At 51.4% G+C, this 21,309-nt stretch overlaps 3 protein-coding genes across 5 annotated transcripts in view; 1 reads left to right on the top strand and 2 right to left on the bottom strand.

The window, feature by feature from the left end:
• Positions 1–3,832: 3,832 nt before the first annotated feature.
• Positions 3,833–8,837, bottom strand: Exoc8 (exocyst complex component 8). The gene has a single exon (XM_021648464.2). It carries the CDS (start codon positions 8,773–8,775, stop codon positions 6,625–6,627), a length of 2,151 nt encoding a protein of 716 aa, XP_021504139.2. The 5' UTR covers positions 8,776–8,837; the 3' UTR covers positions 3,833–6,624.
• A 114-nt stretch (positions 8,838–8,951) lies between these two features.
• On the top strand, positions 8,952–17,080 carry Sprtn (SprT-like N-terminal domain). The gene is made up of 5 exons (XM_021648476.2): positions 8,952–9,487; positions 10,159–10,258; positions 11,219–11,347; positions 12,550–12,814; positions 13,786–17,080. Exons 1-5 carry the CDS (start codon positions 8,952–8,954, stop codon positions 14,562–14,564), a joined length of 1,809 nt encoding a protein of 602 aa, XP_021504151.2. The 3' UTR covers positions 14,565–17,080.
• A 1,408-nt stretch (positions 17,081–18,488) lies between these two features.
• The window catches only part of Egln1 (egl-9 family hypoxia inducible factor 1), a 38,153-nt gene continuing 35,332 nt past the window's right edge, over positions 18,489–21,309 (bottom strand). For 2 of the 3 annotated variants that reach the window (XM_021648452.2, XM_060391798.1), the window contains one exon: positions 18,489–20,590. In XM_021648452.2, the coding sequence (XP_021504127.1) occupies positions 20,532–20,590 (59 nt within the window). In that variant the 3' untranslated portion in view covers positions 18,489–20,531. The remainder of the gene's footprint in view (positions 20,591–21,309) is intronic. The other variant, XR_009594492.1, reaches the window with a different exon arrangement.

The raw sequence follows: 21,309 nt of genomic DNA, 5'->3' as shown, positions 1-21,309 counted from the left end.
TTGGGAGGCCGAGCTCAGGCCCCAGTTACTGCCACTCAGTTTTCCACACCCGCTCCTCCTCCAGGCCGACTGAATTAGAGTCCAGCAGCAGCACTGAGCTTTCTTGCTGTGCAGGAAGACACTGAAGAAGGCACATGGGTGAGTGTTCCTAGCCCGCAGCCGGAAGCTGGGAGCATGAGCTCCACCCACTCAAAACACGGGTGTGTGTTGGGTGTACATAAAACAAAGGGACTTCATGTCTATACCAGGTCAGATCTCTAGGACATTTTGTTTTGGATAAGCAGATCTTCCAAACTCTAAACAGCAGCCCAGCTTACTGCTGTTTGTCAGTGTATTAAATAAACTGTTCTTACTAAACAAACACAAACTTTAAATCTGACACACTTCCATCATAAGCATTTTGGATAAGGGGCTCAACCAATAGCTTACATTTCACTTTAGTCAAGTTGCCTCAGACAAGTACTAACTTGACAGAAGTGTGTAATTATCTAGTTTAGATTTTACACCCCATGGTCTTATCAACCAATGGAGGTGAACAGAGTGTGTGCAACAGAGATGCCTGTGCGATGTGCCATGTGTGTTCACGGACAAAGTAAGGCAGAGCCCGCAGCCTTGCCAGTTGGTGGCTCTGGAAGTGACCTGTGACGCCAGCATCCATGAACCTGTATCATAGGGCGGGGCTGGTGACAGCAAAGGACTGCGGTGCGTGTGCGGAGGATTGGTCTCAGGTCCTTGGGCACGCGTGCTGCTGAGCTGTTCACCTGTCAGCTGCTCACCTTGCACTCACCACGTGGCTGACAATGAGTGAGCCTCAGCCCCTCCTGCCTCTGCCTGGGTGCTGCGATCACAGGTGCGCACCGCCATGCTGCTGTATGCAGTGTTTATACCGTGATGAGGATTGAACTTAGCCTCATCACAGCTCAAAAGAGGATTATTGAAAAATGTATAACTCTGGAGCTGGACAGGTGGCTCAGAGGTAAGAGCACTTCCAGTGGGCCTGAGTTCAGATCCTGCCCCAACGTTGGGTGGCCATGACACCTGCAACCACAGACGCACATTCACGGACTTTACTAAGTGAAGAAGCCTGGTGTCATGACACTCTCCACCTACACCCCTAAGGTAGACCAGCCTGATGCACACAGAGTTCCAGGCAAGTTTAGGTCTACACAAGCTCTAGCTCAGAAACAACAGAAGTTTGTGAAGTCTTACTATGCATGAGGCTACATTTATCAGAAATGAGTAATTATGAGGATTAACGGAAATAGAAAATTTCCAGTATTCTTGGGGAGACTGCACAACTTTCCTGATGGTCAAATTTGGAAGTGTTTATCTAAATTAGGAAAGAACTGGGCTGGAGAGATGGCTCAGTGGTTAAGAGCACTGCTTTTCCAAAGGTCCTGAGTTCAGTTCCCACCAACCACACGGTGGCTCACAGCCGTCTATAGTGAGATCAGGCGCCCTCTGCTGGCGTGCAGGTGTACCTGCAGACAGCACTGCATAATAAATCTGTCTGGGTTAGGCCTACCTCACAGCAAATGCACCAAGAAGGCACCGTGGGTAAATACAGGACCCACTCTGGTCCCTTCCAGAAACAGCAGAGAACACTGAAATCGGCCTAGCACACCAGCTTACTTGCTCCTTCTGTGGCAACACTGAGCAGAAGAGACTGATGGTGGGCATCTGACATCGTGGTTCATGTGCAGGGACTTGGACCTACGATGCCATTTCTTCTGCCTCAGCCAAGTCCTCCACCAGAGGGCTGAAGGGGGAACTGAAAGGCCAGTAGAAGCGCTCTCTTTTTTTTTTTTTTTTTTTTTTTTTTTAAGAAAGATTTATTTATTACGTATACAGAGTTCTGCCTGCATGTGTGCCTGAATGCCAGATGGCAGCAGAGGGCACCAGATCTTATTACTGATGGTAAGAGCCACCATGTGGTTGCTGGGAATTGAACTCAGGACCTCTGGAAGAGCAGCCAGTGCTCTTCACCTCTGAGCCATCTCTCCAGCTCCAGAAGCGCTCTCATTGGAGAACCTCTCCACTCGCAGTAAATGGGTTCATGTATCTAACAATAGAAGGTACGCTTTGGCACAGCAACAGAAATGGATTATGGACGCGTATTCCCACAAATAGGGAAAGGCAGATACGTATATATGTATATATACACATTCGTATGTATTGCTTTTCCAGAAAGCTTTAAAAAAGATTTTCATGCACACGTGTGTGCATTACCCAAGGTGGCCAGAAGAGGGTGTCATTCTCTGAAGCTAGAATAATGATTTTGGGTACTGGGACCTGAACCCCTGTCCTCAAGAGTGCAGGTGCTCTTAATCACGCTGCTACTTCTACTATGCTGTGTGTGTGTATGTGTGTGTGTGTGTGTGTGTGTGTGGCAGCCTCTACATAGTCCTAGCTGTCCTGGGTTTAGTTATGTAGACCAGGCTGGCCTCAAACTCAGATCTGCCTGCCTCTGCCTCTCAGGTGCTGGGATTAAAGGTACGTGCCACCATTCCCAGCTCCTTTTCTGGCTAGCTGGCCCTATTAGACAGAGATTCCCTTGCTTCTGCCTCCTGAGTGCTGGAACTAAAATGTGACCCAGGCAGGAAGATTTTTTAAGTCACAAAACCCTGAAGCTAACAAGGTTGCCAGAAAACAAAACAAGAAAAAACCCCCCATGATTTAACAAGAAGACTACTCCAGCCCAGGAAAACCTCGGGGAGTACAGCTTCTGGGAAACGATGCTCTGAAGTACGTGGGAGAGGAAAGGAACAGCATGATTCACCTGGGCAGGGTACCTGCAGAGGCTGCTCCTTCCATACACCTTGCCCGAGCTCGAATCCCTGCGAGCAGGTCTCCAGTCTTCTCACACCTGCCCACAGCACAACATCCCTTTCTTCACATCCAGATCTACCACGTTCCCCAAGAAGCTGCCTCGTTTGAAGGTGCAGATGGCAGGTGTTCTGTTGCACACAGGTGTTTTGTTAACTTTATCCTGTTACAAACACTGGAGGGCAGACAGGGTAAAGCACAGCGTTTGGTCCTTTAACTGCATAGTGGCTTCTGAATCTTCTACCCACTGGTGTGATATTTGCCTCTGTGAGCTGCAGGTGGCATAAATTTGGCTTTTAGACTTACTTCCTTGAGGTGGGCATGGTGGCACATGCCTTTAATCCCAGCACTTGGGGAGGCAGACACAGGCAGATCTCTGAGTTCAAGGCCAGTGTTCAAGGCAGAACAGCCAAGAGTACAAAAGGAAACCTGTCTGGAAAAACAAAGCAAAGAAGGATTCTTACCTTGCACATCTGTCATTTCCCAGTGAAGGATTTTCTTAAAAACAGAACAGACCACTGTGTTTCCAGGGCCTGGGTTGCTGCTTCACGTCCTTACCGCGCGTAAGCAAGGCCCTCCCTAGGTTTGGTCCCCGCGCCCTCAGGACTTCAGGAAACTTCGCTCATTCACAATTCTGCAGCAAACACTTAAAATCTTCTAATAGCTGTCCTCCCCACATAAATAAAAGAACATAAAAATGGTGAAGAAAGATAAATGATGCCAGCAGTGGTGCTTATGGCTCAGCACTCAGAAGGCAGAGGCAGGGGAATCTCTCTGAGTTTGATACTAGCCTGGTCTACAGAGTAAGCTCCAGGGACAGCCAAGGCTACACAGAGAAACCCTGTCTCAAAGAAAAAGAGCTGAGTATAAGCCCTTTACTCAGAGGCAGGTGTTCTGAGTTCAATGGGGGACTGGTGTCCAGAGTTCTAAGGCAGCCTAGGCTACAGAGACCCTGTCTCAAATGAGAAAATAAACAATAAACAGACAAAATGTTATAAACAATCAGTTCTATCCAGTTGAGAACACTCTAAAGCTTTATTTTCTCAGGCAGTTTAAAAGACTTATCTATCAAAGTATACAGCGATGCTTTACAGGTAGCAGCCGGAACAAAAATGACTTTGAGCACTTAGTGACAGGAGGCTCTCCGAGATCAAGTTTCCAAGTGCAACCAGTCCAGTCCACGATAGCTGGTCTGTGTAGCTAGTTTTGACGCAGACAAGAAAGGATGATTAATGTTGAAGTAGGATGCTGCTACGCATGGAGCTGCCACTGGGCCGGACAGTCCTGCATGCTTCAGAACCTGCGTGGAGTCTGATGACGCATGGAGTCGGCTCTGACCCCATCTCAAGAAGACAGTCAACTATAGCAGGCGTCTGGCACTTGAGGGGGACCCAGTCAGCTGGCACACATCCCCCAGACTATTCCCTCAGCTACCTTAGCCCGTTCTTAGCAGAATAAAGTTCTCTACTTCCATTTCTGTAAGATTATAACATGGAAGATTATGGGGACACACTGGCATTCTTATAAAATGGCACCAAATAATCACAACCACACAGTTCTATGAAATTCAAGTTTCCAGTGATCTTAAGACAAATTAGTACCTGTGTTTGGCTGGAACATCCAGTTAAGGTCATGTAGAAAATCCTAACACCGCCAGGAATAGTGGTGCACGCCTATAATCCCAGCCCTTGGGAGGCAGAGGTGAGAGATGAGACCAGTGTGGTCTACATAAAGAGACCTGCCACAAAAAAAAAGAAAAAAAGAAAAATCCTAACTTAGAAAAAATCGGTAGAAATCTGCAATGGTGATTTCAGTGATTTCCTCCTTAAGTGTGAAGAGCTAAAAAAACAAAAAAACAGGAAAAAAAATGATGGCCCGAATTGAGTCAACTAAGCCAAGGAGTTTTACAGCCTTGCATCATGGCAGAAACCATTTAGGACTTTACATAATTTTATGCTTTAATACTACCTGTTTTATTCAGACAAAAATAGTCTTTAGAACCAATGGGTATAAAAACATGGTATAGAAGCTGGGTGTGGTGGCACACACTTTTAATCCCAGGACTTGGGAGGCAGAGGTAGGTGGATCGATGGGAGTTCAAGGCCGGCCTGGTCTACAGATAGAGTCCAGGATAGCCAATACTACATAGGGAAAGCCTGTCTCAGGAAAAAAAAAAAAAATATGGCATCCTGGACAAAAAGCACAGCTGGAAGCTAGTGGGAAATGGGTCTGAGCAAACGCTTGCCAAGAGTGGAACTTTAGATCATCAGAAGAGAGCAGAATAGTTTGGAAACCTTAGGACCCCCCACCTGCCCACCTTCCCTTTACCAAACAAGCTGAAACACATATTACAATCAGGAATCTTTGAAAAGTTGTTTTTTGCCCAGGCGCGGTGGAGTGCTCCCAATCCCAGCACTAGGGGTGCAGAGGCAGGTGGATCTGTGGATTCAAGGCCAGCCTAGTCTACACAGCAGATTTAGGATTGCCAGGACTACACAGAGAAACCCTGTCTCAAAAAACAAAAAAGTTGTTTTTGGGGCAGGGTTTCTCTACAGAGCTCTGGCTGTTCTGCAATTCACCTTTTGACCAGGCTGGCCTTGAACTCAGAGATCTACCTGCCTCTTCTCCCAAATGCTGTGATTAAAAGTGTGCACCAGCATGCCTGACTCTTGTTCAATAGAACACAGCATATGAGGAGTCGTAAAAGGTTCTTTCCCTGCACTTGAGGTATCTTCCATCTCCCTTCAAGTCTCCACTAAGCTACAAAAAAGTTGCAAAACAGACATCATCAGGGCAGCGGGTGTGCATCAGCGGAGAGGGTTTGCCTAATATGCACAAAGTCCTGGGTTATTCCCCAACACAGCAGAAATGAGCACAGTGGCCATCTGTAATCCCTGCCCTTGAGAAGTGCGGCCAGGATTAGAAATTCAAGGTCACCCTTGGACAAGACCAGCCTGGGCTGAAACTAGCTCAAGAAAACAAAAATAACCAGGAACAAATCTCCAGCGTTCTTAATCTACAGAGACCCTGAACTCCCAGAAACTATTCAAATACAGAGTTCTGCGTTTGAAGTCTCCTCGGCTCCTAGCCCAGGCCGGCGCTGAGGGCCTGGAGTCACTGCCTACTGCTAGGTCACTCTCACTTCCTGAAAATGGCAAGTGTTGCAGCAGTAAACCCACTCGGCTGGAATGTTAGAATTTCATCGTACTCCTCGTGATTCCCAAAAAGACACATCCAAGCTAAACACTGCAGCGCTGAGCAGCATGGACTATGCCGCCTTCCAGTGATCTTTGGATGCCTGCAGTTGTTTTAGGAAGGCTTCCGTCCACAGAATACACTGAGGCGCCTGGTACCCACTTATTCAAATTCATCCCAAACCAATGTTCCCAACTCATTTCTTTCCAAATTGGTTTAAGGAGAACATGAAGCAGGTGTACTGCACAGTGCTGACTATTGCTGAGCCGGGATGCTTCACATGATTTCTCTAGGCAGCACACAAGGGCATTCCCCTGGTGAGCAGTGTATTTCAAGTGAGAGGGTAATCTGAAATGCCATGGTGTGACCCAGCAGTCCTTAAAGAGCTAACATAGAAGCACGGTGTACGCTCTGGTAGTTCCAGTGTTTGTGTGGTCGATACATACTTAACACGTTATACTTCTCCTTCTGACTGTATTTTTAAGAGGGGACATTTACACACTGTTTGTGTCTCTCGAGAATGTGCTGATGAGTGTAACGTAAATACAAATAATGCATCTGCAGAGCACAGACGCACGGACGCACGCACACACCGCCCCAACCTCAGACCACAGACGTGGTGCTCTCAGGGTTCACGCGCAGGAGTCTGGACGCATTCCGGAGGTCCTGCAGCTGCTTGGCGGGCTTCCCCACACCGTCCTCGAACCGCCTCTCCACCACGGGGAGGACGGTCTCATAAAGGAAGGACGCGTTCTGGCGGATGAAGGCCTTCCTCTCGGGGTCCTGCTCGCAGCGCAGGCTGTAGTCCACGTGCTGCGCGGCCACCAGGATGACCTCCACCAGGCTCTCCAGGAGCACCATGTGGAGCTCGGGGAAGTACAGCTTCAGCGCCTCTTCCAGGAAGCCCATCGTCTGCTTGGTGAAGGCCACCACCGTGTAGCTCAGGTTCACCCAGCAGTCGTCCCCAGTGTACTGCTCAAAGTTCCCCACCCCGCACCCTCTCATCTCCTCCCGGAGCTTGCCCAGGGCCTCCGGGGTCATCAGGTTCATCCGGCGCCACATCTCTTCTGAGTTCCGGTGCTTGGTGGCTTCAATGATAATCTCCTTGTAACTGTGCAAGGCGCCCTGGATGTCCTTGACCAGCAGGGCATGGATGATGAAGGTGAGGTCCAGCCCGATCTCGCCCAGCTGCTGGCAGTGCTCCTTGGCCACCTTCACACACTCAGCCGCAGTGGACAGGCTCTCCTTGCTGTCAAAAACCTGCTTGCTGAAAGCATCCACGAACATGCCCATCGCAGACCTTGCCCAGACCACAAAGGCAGAGTAGCAGCCACTGTGGGTGCCCGCAAAGTCTGTCTCAAACTCCCTTGCAGTCTCCAGGAGGCTGGTGAAGAAGACGTGGCACAGCTTATGAATGTAGAGCAGAGTGGCGCCCTCTATCCGAAGCTGGCGGATGGCGGTGTGCACAGCGGCCGCCCGGTTCCTCAGAAACAGCTCGCAAGCCTTGGTACACTGGCCCAGCCGGATGAGCTGCGACACTGCCCTCCGCGTAGCCTTGGGGCCGCCTCTCAGCGACCGGTCCGGGGAGAGCTCAAATACCAGCACCTCGGTGAGCTGTCGCACGCGCTCATCCACTTTGGCCCTCAGCTCTTTCACAGGAGGAGGGCTGGGTTTATCTTCCAGGTAGTGATTTAATTTGTCCAGCAAGTCCACGGCTCCCTCAAAGTCCCTCTGAGCGATGCAGACATCCAGGTCCTCCGGCAACTCCTGGATCCACTCCATGGAGAGGTCCACCTTTTCCTCCTCCGCCTCAGGGGTGGCCAGTTCTTCCTCGTCCTCATCCTCAAACGGGTTGCCGCCCTTGGACGCGACCGGCGGTGGAGCTCGAGGAGCCGCCGCCTCCTCCTGCTCCCGCCTCCTCTTGTCACTGAGCGCCCTCTTGGTTTCCTCCAGCACTTCCAGCCACTCTCGTTTAATCTTGGCATTTTCCGCCTGAAAGATTCGGCTCTCGGGGAACATGAGCAGCTTGAACATGTCTTTCATGGGAGGGTTGTCCTTGACGTTGACCACCGCCAGGCGGTCCAGTGGGTAGAGCGCATTGTAGCGGTACATGCCTCGCCGCTGCGGCAGCCAGGTGGCCACCAGCAGACAGTCGTTCATGAGGAAGCCGTGCACGCGCTGCAGCTGGGCCATGTGGTCCGCCTCGTACTCCACCAGGTCGCCGTTGTACACCAGGTACTGTCCCGGCGTCTCCAGGAGGTCCCTGCAGCCCTCCACCTTCTCCAGCAGCGTGGTGAGCGTCCGTTGCTTGCCCTCCTCCACCGCACCGGGGCCCTCGCGCCCGATACCCGCCGGCCCGGGCAGGAAGCCTGCCTGGGCCGCCCCGCGCTCCCGCGGCCCCGCGCCCGCCGCGTCCTCACCCGCGGAGGCGCCCGCGGCGGCGGCGGGCAGCAGCGCCAGCGGGATGCTCTCCAGGTTGCTCTTCTGCTCCGTCAGCAGGTGGCTCAGCTGGTACATTTCGCTCTCCAGGTACGAGATCTCGCGCGCCGTCTCGATGAACTGCCGGTAGTTCTGGTAGACATTGCGCTTCAGGTTCTGCGCCGTCTCCTCCGCCAGCGCCTGCACGCGCTGCCGGTGCTCCTGCAGGTCGCGGTCGCCGTCCGACTGCTGCGACAGCTGCTTCACGTACAGCTGCGCCTCGAAGCCCCCCGACTCCAGCTGCCTCCGCAGGCGGCTCGCCCCGCTGTCCGACATGGCTGTCACCCGCCGCCTCCGCGCCCCACCCGAGCCCGGCGGAGGAGGGAACCGAGGAAGCGGGGCGGGAGCAACCCCGAAACGCAGGCGCCGGGGCCCAGCGCCGCATTGCGCCTGTGCCGGAGTCGAGACTCTCGTACTGCGCCTGCGCCGGGGGCGGGGCGCTGGCAACGCGCATGCGCGAGAACGCCAGCGGCCTAGGGCGCGTGCGCGGACAAGCCAGTGCGGAAGTCGGGAGATTCGGGCGCGGACCGGACTGGAGGTGCAGCGTTGCACTTCCAGGAGACGGCCGGCCTCCCGAAACCATCCCTAGCCCGAGCCCCGCGTTCCTAGAGCTGTGCCCGCGGGGCGGCTCCGAGCTACCTTCCGTTGGGCGTTCGAGGCGAGCCCGCGCGCACCCGGCAGCCGGCCGAGCCCGGAGGTCTCGCGAGATCAGTGAGCTGCACGAGCGCGGCCGGCGTCTTCCGAGCCGCTCAGGAGGGAGTGGCGCGATGGACGAGGACCTGGTGGTTGCGCTGCGTCTGCAGGAGGAGTGGGACGTGCAGGCGGCGCGGCGCGCGGCGGCGCGGGAGCCCGTGTCGTTGGTGGACGCGTCCTGGGAGCTGGTGGACCCCACCCCGGACCTGCAGGCGCTCTTCTTGCAGTTTAACGACCGTTTCTTCTGGGGTCAGCTGGAGGCAGTGGAGGTGAAGTGGAGTGTGCGCATGACCCTGTGAGTGCGCCCACGAACGGCTCGGAACGTAGGCAAGGGCGAGGCCGCCGAGCTGTCGTTGGTGTCCCCGCCTCGCGGTGGAGGGAGAGGTCACCGGGAGGCTTGCCTGCACCCCAGAGTGGGCCGAGCCCAACGGCTCTCGGTGATTTGCCGACAGGATCCCCTTCCTACTCACCGATTTTGAGAAATCCAATTCTAGATGGTAATCTGCGCAGCACACACACCGCCACTCAGAAAGCAGTCCGCGGTAGAGATCTAGTGCACGTCTGACCTCGAACCGCCCCTTTGACCCCTTTATAGAGAAGTGCCCCTGCCCTTGTGTTGGCTAAACCATTCCCTGCTGTGAACGCCTGTGCGGAGCAGAGGGGGTGACAGAGGGTGAGGGTGAGCCAAGTGTCCCACTCAGGAGCTTTTCCAGGGACTTTTTCCTGTGAACTCCCCATGAACTGGCTTTTGTTTTGTTTTGAAATAAGGCCTCACTGTGTATCCCTGGCTGTGGTGGATCTTAAAGTAGACCAGGCCAGCCTGGAACTCAGAGGTCAGCCTGCCCCTTCCTCCACAGTGCAGTGATTAAAGACATTACCCCCACCCCCATGCCAGGCTAGGGCTTGCTTTTTGATCTGTCTGCCCTGGGTATGTGGCGGGCCTAATCTGTTGTGACTGTCTTCCAGGTGCGCTGGGATCTGCACCTATGAAGGGAGAGGAGGAATGTGCTCCATCCGCCTCAGTGAACCCCTCTTAAAACTGAGACCCAGAAAGGACCTTGTCGAGGTACTCTTTGCTTAAGCCTGGTTCTCAACGCAGTAATTTGCAGGATTTGTTTTGTTTGTTTTGATTTGGGTTTTGTTTGTTTGGTTTGGTTTTTGTTTTTCCAGACATGGTTTCTTTGTGTAGCCTTGTTTGTCCTGGACAGTGTAAGACCAGACTGGCCTTGAACTCACAAACGATCTGCCTGCCTCTGCCTTCCTGAGTGCTGGGATTAAAGGCGCGCGCTGCACACCCTGGCTAGGTTTTGTGTTTTTTGTTTTCTAAAGACAAGGGTCTTGATAATAGCCTGGCTTCAACTTTAATATCTTCTTGTCTCAGACCTGAGGGTTGGGTCTACAGTTGTACACTACCATTCCTGGCCAGGTTGTTTTGCTGACTTTAAGAGACAGAGTCTCTGTTATTTGGGTTGGCTCTGTCTCCTCAGTGGACGTGCGCGTGCGTGTATCCAGATATTTTTAGGGGGTTGATGGTGATGGAGCAGAGCCTGGTGTAGCTCACCTTGTCCCAAACCCCTGACCCTTCTGCCTCCACCTTGAGTTGTGGCTTCAGTGGACTGCATCGTGCGCAGCATTTAGACCTGGGCTGTTTGCCCTTTCGGATTAGCATTTCCATGCTGGCATCAGGAGACCCTTGTGTTCAGAATTCAGAGCTATGATATGTGTTGTGGAGTTACTGCAGTCATGTTTTGACTTCGTTCACTTGGGTTTCTCTATCAGAATTTTAAAGTTTTTGTGTGGTTGGATTCACCAACCTTTAGGGTTTGAGTTGATAGTTAAATGGTCCTTCTTGAACAATTTTAATTCTTTGAAGAGAATTGTTTACAGGATTCTGCAGACCTTGGAATATTATATGCAAAATTTTGTGTGCTTGGGCCTGCAGAAGGCTAAGATACAGGTTGAGAAAGAATGCATCTTTATCTTCAAACATGCCCTGGAAGATTAATGTGCTGGTTTTCTGTTCCAGACTCTTTTGCATGAAATGATACATGCTTACTTATTTGTCACTAATAATGATAAAGACCGGGAAGGACATGGCCCAGAGTTCTGTAAACACATGCATCGGATCAACCAGCTGACAGGAGCCAACATAACGGTATACTGCATCACTCGATTGAGAGGCGGGGAAGCAGGGTCTTGCTTTGTAGACTAGTGTGGCCTCAAACTCCCAACTCTGACCTCAGCCTCCTAAGTGCTAAGATTATGGTTATGTGCCACCAAGCCCAGAAGCCATTGAGTAAAAGTGAACTAGAGAGAAGTAGATTTTCAGCCTTGAACAAGAGTCCTACAAAAAACAAATGGACTTGTGTAGGCCCTGGGGGTAGAGTGGCTGCAGAGCCAGGAGTCCTCTTCGTTGACGCCTCCAGCGCACCTCCAGGTCAGCGTTTTTGGTCAGGTTTATACTCTGCTAGACCTTCAGGAGGACCTCCTAGTCCATCCTTTATTCTCCCACAGGGATACACTGGTTAGCTCGCTTGTGCCACTGAACTCTTAATGATGGAATGAAGGGCCTGCTCTTCGAGGCCTTGAGAGCAAGGGTATGCAGTGTCTTAGCCCAGCCTGAGCCCTGATTATGTACTATGTGTTAACTGGCACTCTGCATGCTCTTTAGGAAGGATCTGGCTGCTGACTCAGCCCTTTAGTTTATATTCTTCCCAGGAGCTCACACTTAAGGAAGTCTGTGGTTTCTTCTGAGATAGATAGTCCTCTCTGTTGATCTCACCTTCTGCTTTCCTTTTAATTTTTAATTTTTATGTACACTGGTGTTTTGCCTGCATATATGTCTGTGTTAGGGTGACAGATTCCCTGGAGCTGGAGTCAACAGTTGTAAGCTGCCATGTGAGTGTTGGAAATTGAACTCAGGACCTCTGGAAGGGCAGCCAGTGCTCTTAACCTCTGAGCCACTTCTCCAGCCCTATGGTCGCAGCTCTTCCTCCTTGTTAGAGGCTTATTATTATTATTTAGTCAACCTCTTCAGTTCTAGCTCTTAGGAATGTTGTTCAGTCTCTGAAACACTTAGCATTCATAGTGCTGTTTTGTGGTTGTGAGGTTTTTTCCCTCAAAATCTTTTGTATCCATGCTTATAGCTTTACTTAGTAGGAGACTTTAAATTACCTGATGTTTCCCATTAAAGTGAACTTCTGAAAAGAAACTAAATACAGTACCTGTCTTTCTCAAAACGGAACTTCTTAGAAATGTCTGGGAAATGGGATATTTCAAAACAAGTGACAACTCCTTGGGTATCTCCTCAGACTGTTGACTGGTGTCTTGACGGCTGGATGCTTCTCCCTCCGCTAGGTGTACCACACTTTCCATGATGAGGTGGATGAGTACCGTCGACACTGGTGGCGCTGCAATGGGCCTTGCCAGCACAGACAGCCCTACTACGGCTATGTGAAGCGTGCCACCAACAGGGCTCCCTCCGCTCATGACTACTGGTGGGCCGACCACCAGAAAACCTGTGGAGGCACTTACATCAAAATCAGGGAGCCAGAGAACTATTCAAAGAAAGGCAAAGGGAAGACCAAAGCAGGCAAGCAGCCATCAGCAGTGGAGAATAAAGGTACCCCTCCATCTTGTCTCCTAGGGCTGCGATTCTGGCTGGAGCATGGGCAGTGCTACCTGTCAGGGAACCGGGTGGAGTCAGTGCAGGTCTGCTCCCGTGGAGGCGTCTGCAGGTACACAGCACGCTCCACACTGATGGTAGGAAGGTGCTTCACTCTGTGGAAGTGAGGGAGGGTGAAATGGTCACCCTGGGCAGTATCTGAGGAGAGTCCAAGGCAAATGACTATCAAGAGTGAAAACAGTGACTTAAGTAACAGCACCTGGAGTGTAAGTCCTGACCAGCCTGGGACCCTTCCTGCCCAGTGACGTCTGCTGAGTTGTCTTGGGAGGATGGGAAAGGCGTGCGGCCTGCATTTGTCCTGTGTCAGCCTTAGGATCTGCTCCTTTTCCTCAGACTCCCGAGGAGACAGCAGTTGCTGAAGTTGACGCTTCCCCTTGCAAGGTTGTGGGTTTGGTGGGATGGGCCTCGGGAACCGGCTGTAGTCTTTTTTTTTTTTTTTTTTTTAGATTTATTTATTATTTATACAACATTCTGCCTGTACACCAGATCTTACTATAGATGGTTATGAGCCACCACGTGGTTGCTGGGAACTGAACTCAGGACCTTTTGAAAGAACAGCGAGTGCTCTTAACCTCTGAGCCATCTCTCCAGCCCCCCGGCTGTAGTCTTGATCTGACCCGCTGAGCAGCCAGGAACTGGAGAGTGTTGGTGCAGAGGGACTGCTCTGTAGGAAGCCATGTAAGGAGGGCCAGAGCAGAGGAGTCGGCACCTTCCCAGCAAAGTTCTTGGTTAGTGCTGGATTCCTTATCTGTAGTTTCTGCCATCCTAATTGTTCTTAGCACAGGGCCCTGCTGTTGCCTTCTCTTGTCAGTAGTGAGTTAGAACAAGACAGTCCTATTTTAGGAAACGGCCATTTGCGGTTGCTGTGTCACTGTGTTGAGAAAGGGTCTTGTCTGTCTCCTTTGCAGACAAGCAGTGCAGAGGGGAGGCCCAGCCGCTCATCCCATTCAGTGGAAAAGGGTATGTTCTCGGAGACACAAGTACTTGCCCTTCAGCTGGCAAGTTGAGCACCTTACATGTGATGAATGAAGCCAAAGGCCCATCAAGTCAAGACCATTCAGCAAGTGGCCTCAGACTCATTTCCAACACTGAGGTGAAATGTGAACAGAATGGTTTCTCAAGTAAAAAACCTCATCTGGTGCCCCCTGTCCCCACCGCTACTCACCAAAGTGTCCTGAGCAGCTACTTCCCCAGAGTGTCTGTTGCCAACCAAAAGGCTTTCAGAAATGTGAACGGGTCCCCAGTCGCGAGTGGGACTTCTGGGGATGGCTGCCAGCATCCAGCCCTGTCAGGCTCTCAGAGAAAGGTGCCACCTTCCAGGGCGTCCCTGAGAAATGCCTCCAAAGTCATGGCGTCAGCCACCGTGACGTCTGCAACTGTGCCGTCCTTGACCGTCCCCCGGGAGGAGTGTGGCTCTGAAGAGCCATTCCCAAGCAAGCGACCGAGGCTGGAGGACAGGACTGCTTTGGATAACATCAAGGAGCAAACACAGAGTGCTGGAGCCCTTCAGAGCAGCTCCGGGCCCGCAGCCGCCAGCGCACCTCGGAGTTCAGGCACCTCGGGCAGTCAGCGACGGCTGGTCAACTGTCCGGTCTGTCAGGGGGTAGTTTTGGAATCACTGATTAATGAGCACTTGGACCGCTGCCTGGAAGGTGACAAAACCAATCTCCGACCTCGAAGGGTCTGACCCCACAACGCCTGCCGCCTTGTGCTGCCCTCCGGGGGAGGACCTGTGGTTACAGTCAGGCCAATTCCACCAGCACAGAGTTGTGCTTTACACACACATAGTAGATGTACTGTGTCCCTGTAGTCCCAGAACTCAGGAAGCTGAGGCAGGGGCATCCCTTGAGCCATGCTCCTGGATGAGTAGGGATCCACTAGCTCAGGTCTGAGTCAGTGCTGAATTCAGCCATGCCTTACCAGGACGCTGCCTTACTCTGTCCTGTGTCAGATGCTTTTGTTTTCTCTTGTTCTCGATGGTTTAGAGTACTCACTGTTTTTATTTGAATATTCTCAAGATACTCTTACCAGGAGTCTGACAGCCGAATTCTAACTATTAAGGTCTGCTTCATGAGCTAATGGCAATCTTGAGGCCAGACACCCTGTGCAGACAGTATGAAACATAGTTGTTCTAAAAGTACTCTTTTATTAGAGTTCTTCTTTTCCTTTGTTTTTCAAAATCACAACAGTGGATGAGCTTTCTATATTTTAGAAGATTTTACTTTCTACATAAAAGTGGTAGCAAATTTTAAAGACTTCTATATTTTAAGTAATTTATATTTTAAGTATAATATTTATATATGTATACAATCTGTCCCACCCTTACTAAAAAGTGGCAACAGATTTTAAAGTCTTTCCTATATTTAAAAGAATTTTTCTAGTTCACGACAGCTCATGTTTAAAAATCCCAGCACTTGGGAGGCTGAGGCAGGGAGATTGTTGTGGGGTTTGAAGCCAGCCTGGGCTTAACCTCCAACCTGGGGTATGGTGAGACCATGTCTCAAAAAAGGCCTTTTTTCTCTCTCTCTTTTTCTTTCTTTTTTCTGTCCCATCATTATTTACCAAGAAGTGGCAGTGGAATTTAAAGTGGGTTCCGAATATATAGTAAGTTATTTGGAATGTCAGCAGTTACTTGGTTCTGTAGGCCAGTTTTGACGGGGATGTAAGTGAACAGTTAAAGCTTGGTGCTAAAAAGTAACTGATAGAGAACATCTCACAAAGCCGCCTCTTGCCCTGGAGGGCAGAAAATGCCTGGACAAGCCAGTGTGAAGCAGAAACATGCAGGCTGGCACTGGGCAGGTCTTGAGTCCTTCGTGCCTGGGCGGAGGGACACGGGCGCTTGCTCAGTATTCCTGTCCCACGCCTGCCCTTCGTCTCGCTGACTTTGCTAAAGGCCATCCGCACACAGCACGGTGCGCTGATCCGTGAGCACCTGGTGAACCTGGTTTGCCTGGTGGCCCACTGTGTAACTCCCTCCATCACCTCCCAGGGGCTTTGGGGATCCTGATGCAGTTGTCCCTTCACAGAGCCTACCTCCTCCACCCTGAGGTCACACTGTTACTGTGTGGAAGTTTATTTTCATCCCTCTGTAGAGCTTAAAGACAAGCAGAAGGTTCCCCTTTGCCTAAGACTACTGAACCTTTGGACTCTCCTAGTGCAGGCCTCGGTGATGTGACAACACCCACTCAGGAACAGCATGTGCTCATCTCCATGCGACTGAGCCCCTCCCCAGTGTGCACACATCACCTCTGCGTTCTTGACGTCTTTACCTGCCAGATCGGCTAACAAGTGTTGCTGTTTCTTAAAGCATGAAGTTATATAGTATTGTTCGTAGATAAATGGCTATTAAGGTTTTGTGTTTAAATATATACCGTATTTTCATCAATTTAACAGGTTATAGGCATTAAATATTTTTGAGCCAAACTGCAGAAAGTTCTGGAGTTATGGAGTAAATAAGGTGGTAGTCGGCCTTCAGGAACTGCGTCCTCAGTGGAGGGAAGGTGCAGAGTAAGGTGCTGTTTGGTAGTCCTGGGAGGGGCTTCACCCTGGCGGTGGCTTTTAGTGAGTTGAGTTAGCTCGTTAAAGAAGGGAGGAAGGGCCTTAGTGAGCAGGGAGAGGGCAGGGCAGGCACATCCCCTGGAGAAGCAGTTGAGGTGGATGGACCAACGTGAGCCCACTGCAGGAGGAAGCGTGTAGACAGGTCTAGCTGGGCACAGGGCCGGGACTGCGCCTGCTGTGTGCCCCTGTCATTGCAGTGCCAGTGCGGGAGGGAGACAACGCCAGGTTCTGAGCATCGTTCTCCAGGGCTGGAGAGAGTCGATGTTTAATGAGCCTGTACTTGATAGCGAAGGTTTACCCGGAGCAGTTACTCCCGAATCAGTTCTTTTCAGTGAATGTGCTCCGTGTTGTACTCTCCCTTTGATTCTCACAGTGGAGCTACAGCTGGTTCAGTCCCCACTGCAGGGCCGCAGCCATAGTCCTGTTTCTATAAAGACTTGTGCTTGCATCCCGGTTTAAAAAGCAACTTGAGAAACCTTTGTTTGCCTTTGGCCAACTGTGTGCACATCCTAACTGGGATCTCTGAGGTAAATGGGAAAACACTAAAACCTCATTCTGTCTCATTGTTCCAAAACTCTTAAGACTGTATTTTTTTTTTCAAAGCTTTACAGAATTTTAAAATAAATGAGAATATTTTGATGTAAAGCAGTTGATGTGTCTTTCCGGTTTGATCTTTGTGGTGCTGAGGGTGGAACCCGGCTCTTGAGCTCACAAACACACTTGAATGCTCACATAGACAAGCAGACATGAGGCTGAAATGGAATCCCGTCCCTCGGGAGCCAGGTTAAGTGCTATACCACTGAGCTGCATCCCCAGGCCCAATGTATTAAGGTTCCTAGGGCTTAAACTCAGGTGCTGCCCTGTCCGCACTATGCAACAGGAGCCCCAGGCCGTGGGATGTGACCTTAACACCCTGAGGAAAGCCATAGGCTAGTGCAAGCAAGCCCTGAGACTAGAGCCCAGGGCTTGAAGACTCACAGACCCCGCAGCGTAAGGGACCAGTGGTGGGGCACCCTGAGATCCACACACCAGAACGTTTGCTTCGACATCTAAGGCGATGCCTGGTATGGGCTCCGGTACCAGGTCGAGTTGTGGGACGGAGAGCACGTATTCACGACTTTGGGCACTGGGAGTGGTGAACATGGAGTCTGGGAACAGGAGACCAAACTGAGGGGTTGGGGAGGCAGGCGGGCGGAAGGCCACCAGCGCAGGCAAGCTCAGCCTTCTGGCCACGGGGCCCAGGCAGAAGCCTCAGAGGATCCAAGGCTGTCTCACGACAGCGCGGGTGCTGAGAAGGCCGAGCAGGACTGCTGATGGAGGCCAGCCTGGACTACAGCAAGGCCCTGTCTCAAAACTCGAGGCTGAGAAGGCGGCATCAGAACTAGAGGCTGTTGATTCCACTTTCTGTATTCCCATGCTGGGCTGTCACCTGTAGGTGGTCCTCGGACCTGCTCCACTCCGTATTTCGGTGCCGTTTCCCAAATGCGCAGAGACACTACAATGCCAAACACCACTCAGACGGTTGTCTCTGTTTTTGGTGACAGGGTCTCACCACAGAGCTGTGGCTGGCCAGGCTGGCCTCAGACTCACAGAAACCTTCCTGCCTCTGCCTCTGCCTCTCAAGTGCTAGGACTAAAGGCCACACCTGGCTCCCCACACAGTACATCCTGTCAGTCTGCCCTGAGAACGCTTGCACCTTTGTATGCAGCCACAAGTCACAGGATTGTGGGTGCGGCGCTGCAAGCCTATGGCCCTGCAGGTGGGTACCAAACCCCTCCTTCAGAAGCACAGGAGTGCCACTGACATGCGCAGCAGCCACGGGGTCTAAAGCAACCCGAGAGCCTACCAAGAAAAGGCCTTCCGGCCCTGAGAGCAGAGGTACAGGCCCCTGACCCGGGCACGTCCGCACCTGCAGCCGCTCTCCTGGCTGCACACACTCTGACAGCCGCAGAGGCTCATCGCTGCACACTGTGGTCAGGAAGTGACCGGGCGCCCTTGAGGAAAGCCCATGGTACTGGGCTAGGAAACAGAAGACAGCTGGAGGTGACAACAGTTAGGTTTTTTCAAGAACATTTATGCATCTTTTTAATTAGATTAGCTTTACAAGCATTGTGAGAGGAGTTCACAGGAAACCCGCTTCCGAACCACAGGAGTCTGCATCCTGAAGTGCTCCGCCTATGGTGGACAAAGGTCTGTTCTACAGCTGGTTAATGTGTTGAATAAAAACAGCATCATAAAGCTTTCTCTTTAACCAGGATTAACACACACAGGCCACAGACAGTTTTAGAGTCCTGCTCCGTGCCACTAACATGAAATTGTGAGTCTGAGTGGGCTTATTAAGGGCACAACTATGCTGACTTCTTAAACTTTTCACAGTGACCTCCAGGAAAGCACATACTTTCCAAAAGATACATAATTTAAAGTTTGTCTGGCAAGCACACCCCTCCTGCCACCCCCGCAGCAGAATCTGGGCTGTGGTACGTTAGGAAAGGTCCAAGGCTAAGAACACCCCAGGGTCTTCCCCGCTAAAGGCTGCTGCTCCCATCAAACAGACCTTCTACCACCGACGCTGAACAATCTACCCCAACTCTGAAATGCGGCGCTTGGGGGCCAGGTGGCAAAACTTGAGCTGGCCGGCTGGCAGAGGCACTTGCTGGAGAGGTGGTCGGTGGTTATCGGGGCTGAAGGAAGGAGACGGGACAGAGCTGGACTTACTGCCGTGAGCCCCTCATACAGGTACAGTGCTGAGTAACCCCCAATCCACACTTGGCTCAACTTGATTTTTCTTTCATGTTTTACATGAACAATAGCACTCTCTTAATAAGAATTACTGAGCTTTCCATAGAAAAGGTCTCTAATTGGATACAAACTACACAGGTGCTAAGACTGGCTTAAGTGAAATACACAGAAATAGTTCTGTATACACACATTTTGGCAAAGATCAAGGTCAGAGACAGAACACCTAAGGGGTGCGGAGTTCCACCCATAATCTGTGCAAAGTCTGGCTTCCTAAAGGAGCTGCACGGTGGCAGGAGGCTGTCAGGTCTCATGTGGTTGTGACACTGTCCCTCCTTTCTCTAAAAAGAGAAAAAGCCATAAAACAAAGTGTCTGGTCCACACTTCCTTGATTTCTAAGCTACACACATCTTTCCTTACTGGTTGTGAAAATGGCTCATAGCTATCCAAGGAGCTGATGACCGAGACTGAGGCTGTAGCCGCACACGTGTCCACGTGCCTAGGGCCAGCAGGTGCCCCACGGTTCTGAGCGAACTAAGGAGAAGCCACGGCAAGGCTGTGACCTGAAGAAGAAAGCCCTTTGTCTTGGGAACCGGAAGCCGAGGAGGACCTCAAGTTCACTGTGTGCCAGTCACTTAGCTTTAAAAACTTCACTTAAAAGATAAACCCTTTTCCTGTGGCTTTTCTCCTCTCCTAACTCTAAGTTCCTCGGGAATCGGCGGCGAGCTGCTACTGTGAGGCCTCACTGCTAAGAAGGTCAAGCCTGAGAGCAGAGACCTCACAAGTTCAATTTACTGTGAGACAGGCCAAGAAAAACCGCGTGCACTTCATGGGCCCAACGCCCTTTCTTTACTTTCAGTCAAAAGAAAACATCATCAGTCACTGGCGACAATCATTGAAGGAGGTCTTTAGGGCAAAATTTAATAGCATGAAGAGGTTTACAAAAATAGATTGATGTTATTTTGAGAATAATACTGTAAATTTTTTTCTTAATTCAGTTTTGATAAATTGTACCTAATACAAAAATTCCCCGAATTCAAACTTGATATAAAAAAGAGATGAAATGAACTCAGTTAGATGATAGATCTGGCAAAATAGAAGAATGAAGAGAATCCTACAAGGGGCCCTTGTCTCGCGTCCCGATGGAGAAGCCACTCTCGCCCGCAGCATCTCCTCCTCAGCCAGCACCGAGCGCCACGCCGCAGTCACAGCAGGTGGAGCCCTCTGTTGGAGCGGCCGGCCGCCTGGCTCCCGGCTGGAACGCGGGCGCCTCTGCCCATCCCGTCCACGTGGACGCGAGCCCACGGCAGGCATCCAAGTGGCTGGAGGTGGAGCGGGCTCTGCCGGACCTAAGGCCCCGCTACACATCCTTGCTGACCGAGTTAGGCTTATTGAGCTCAACCCTGACACCCTTTTCACCTGCAAGACAAAGAGGCATTCTCACTGCGTGCCGGAGCTCACGCCTGACACTGCGACACCCCGTTCCGCCAGCATCCCGTGAGGCCCGTCTCAGCAGCTGCGGCTGCCGCTGTGACGAGCATGCTGCTCTGCACAGACCTTAGAGGGCTGGCAGAGACCTCGCCACAGGAACAGTGCCACTCAAGTCTATTCACTTAAAGCCACCTGACAAAAAGTCGTGAGAGCCACCGACCAACCATAAACCATAGCTCTGAGAACACAAAAAGTGCACGAACATCCCAGTTTTACATCACAGGACAGCACAGGCCACTGTCCTGGGACGTCCAGGCACAGGACAAAGCCTTGACCTACACAGCAGGCTGACGGTGGGGACTCTACCCATCGTCCTTAGCTGGCAGAAAAGCTCTGCTCCCCTCTTCCACACTGACTTTCATTGAGGCCATATGTGCTCTGGAGGGAATGCTGCTTAAGAAAGGGGTGTTCGCTCACCCACAGGAGAAGGGGAGGGGCCCAGGGTTGTTACACAGAAGCTCAGTTTGTGCTTGAGTAACTAACTCATACCTGCCTTAAACCTTAGCCTGAGGTTTGGACAATTCCAGCAGATAAGAATGAAGACTAAGGGGCTGGAGAGATGGCTCAGAGGTTAAGAGCACTGGCTGCTCTTCCAGAGGACCTCAGTTCAATTCCTAGCACCCACATGGTGGCTCACAACCATCTAT

Source organism: Meriones unguiculatus, chromosome 10 (genome assembly GCF_030254825.1).
Source record: "Meriones unguiculatus strain TT.TT164.6M chromosome 10, Bangor_MerUng_6.1, whole genome shotgun sequence".
Classification (NCBI taxonomy): Eukaryota; Metazoa; Chordata; class Mammalia; order Rodentia; family Muridae; genus Meriones; species Meriones unguiculatus.
Note: the sequence above shows the minus strand (reverse complement) of the source record. Positions and strands in the feature narration are given on the sequence as shown.

Coding starts and splice junctions, on each gene's coding strand:
- Exoc8 (XM_021648464.2), bottom strand. CDS start 8,775: ATGTCGGACAGCGGGGCGAGCCGCCTGCGGAGGCAGCTGGAGTCGGGG.
- Sprtn (XM_021648476.2), top strand. CDS start 8,952: ATGCGCGAGAACGCCAGCGGCCTAGGGCGCGTGCGCGGACAAGCCAGT. Junction 10,259..11,218: donor CCAGAAAGGACCTTGTCGAG/GTACTCTTTGCT, acceptor TTTCTGTTCCAG/ACTCTTTTGCATGAAATGAT. Junction 11,348..12,549: donor TGACAGGAGCCAACATAACG/GTATACTGCATC, acceptor TCCCTCCGCTAG/GTGTACCACACTTTCCATGA.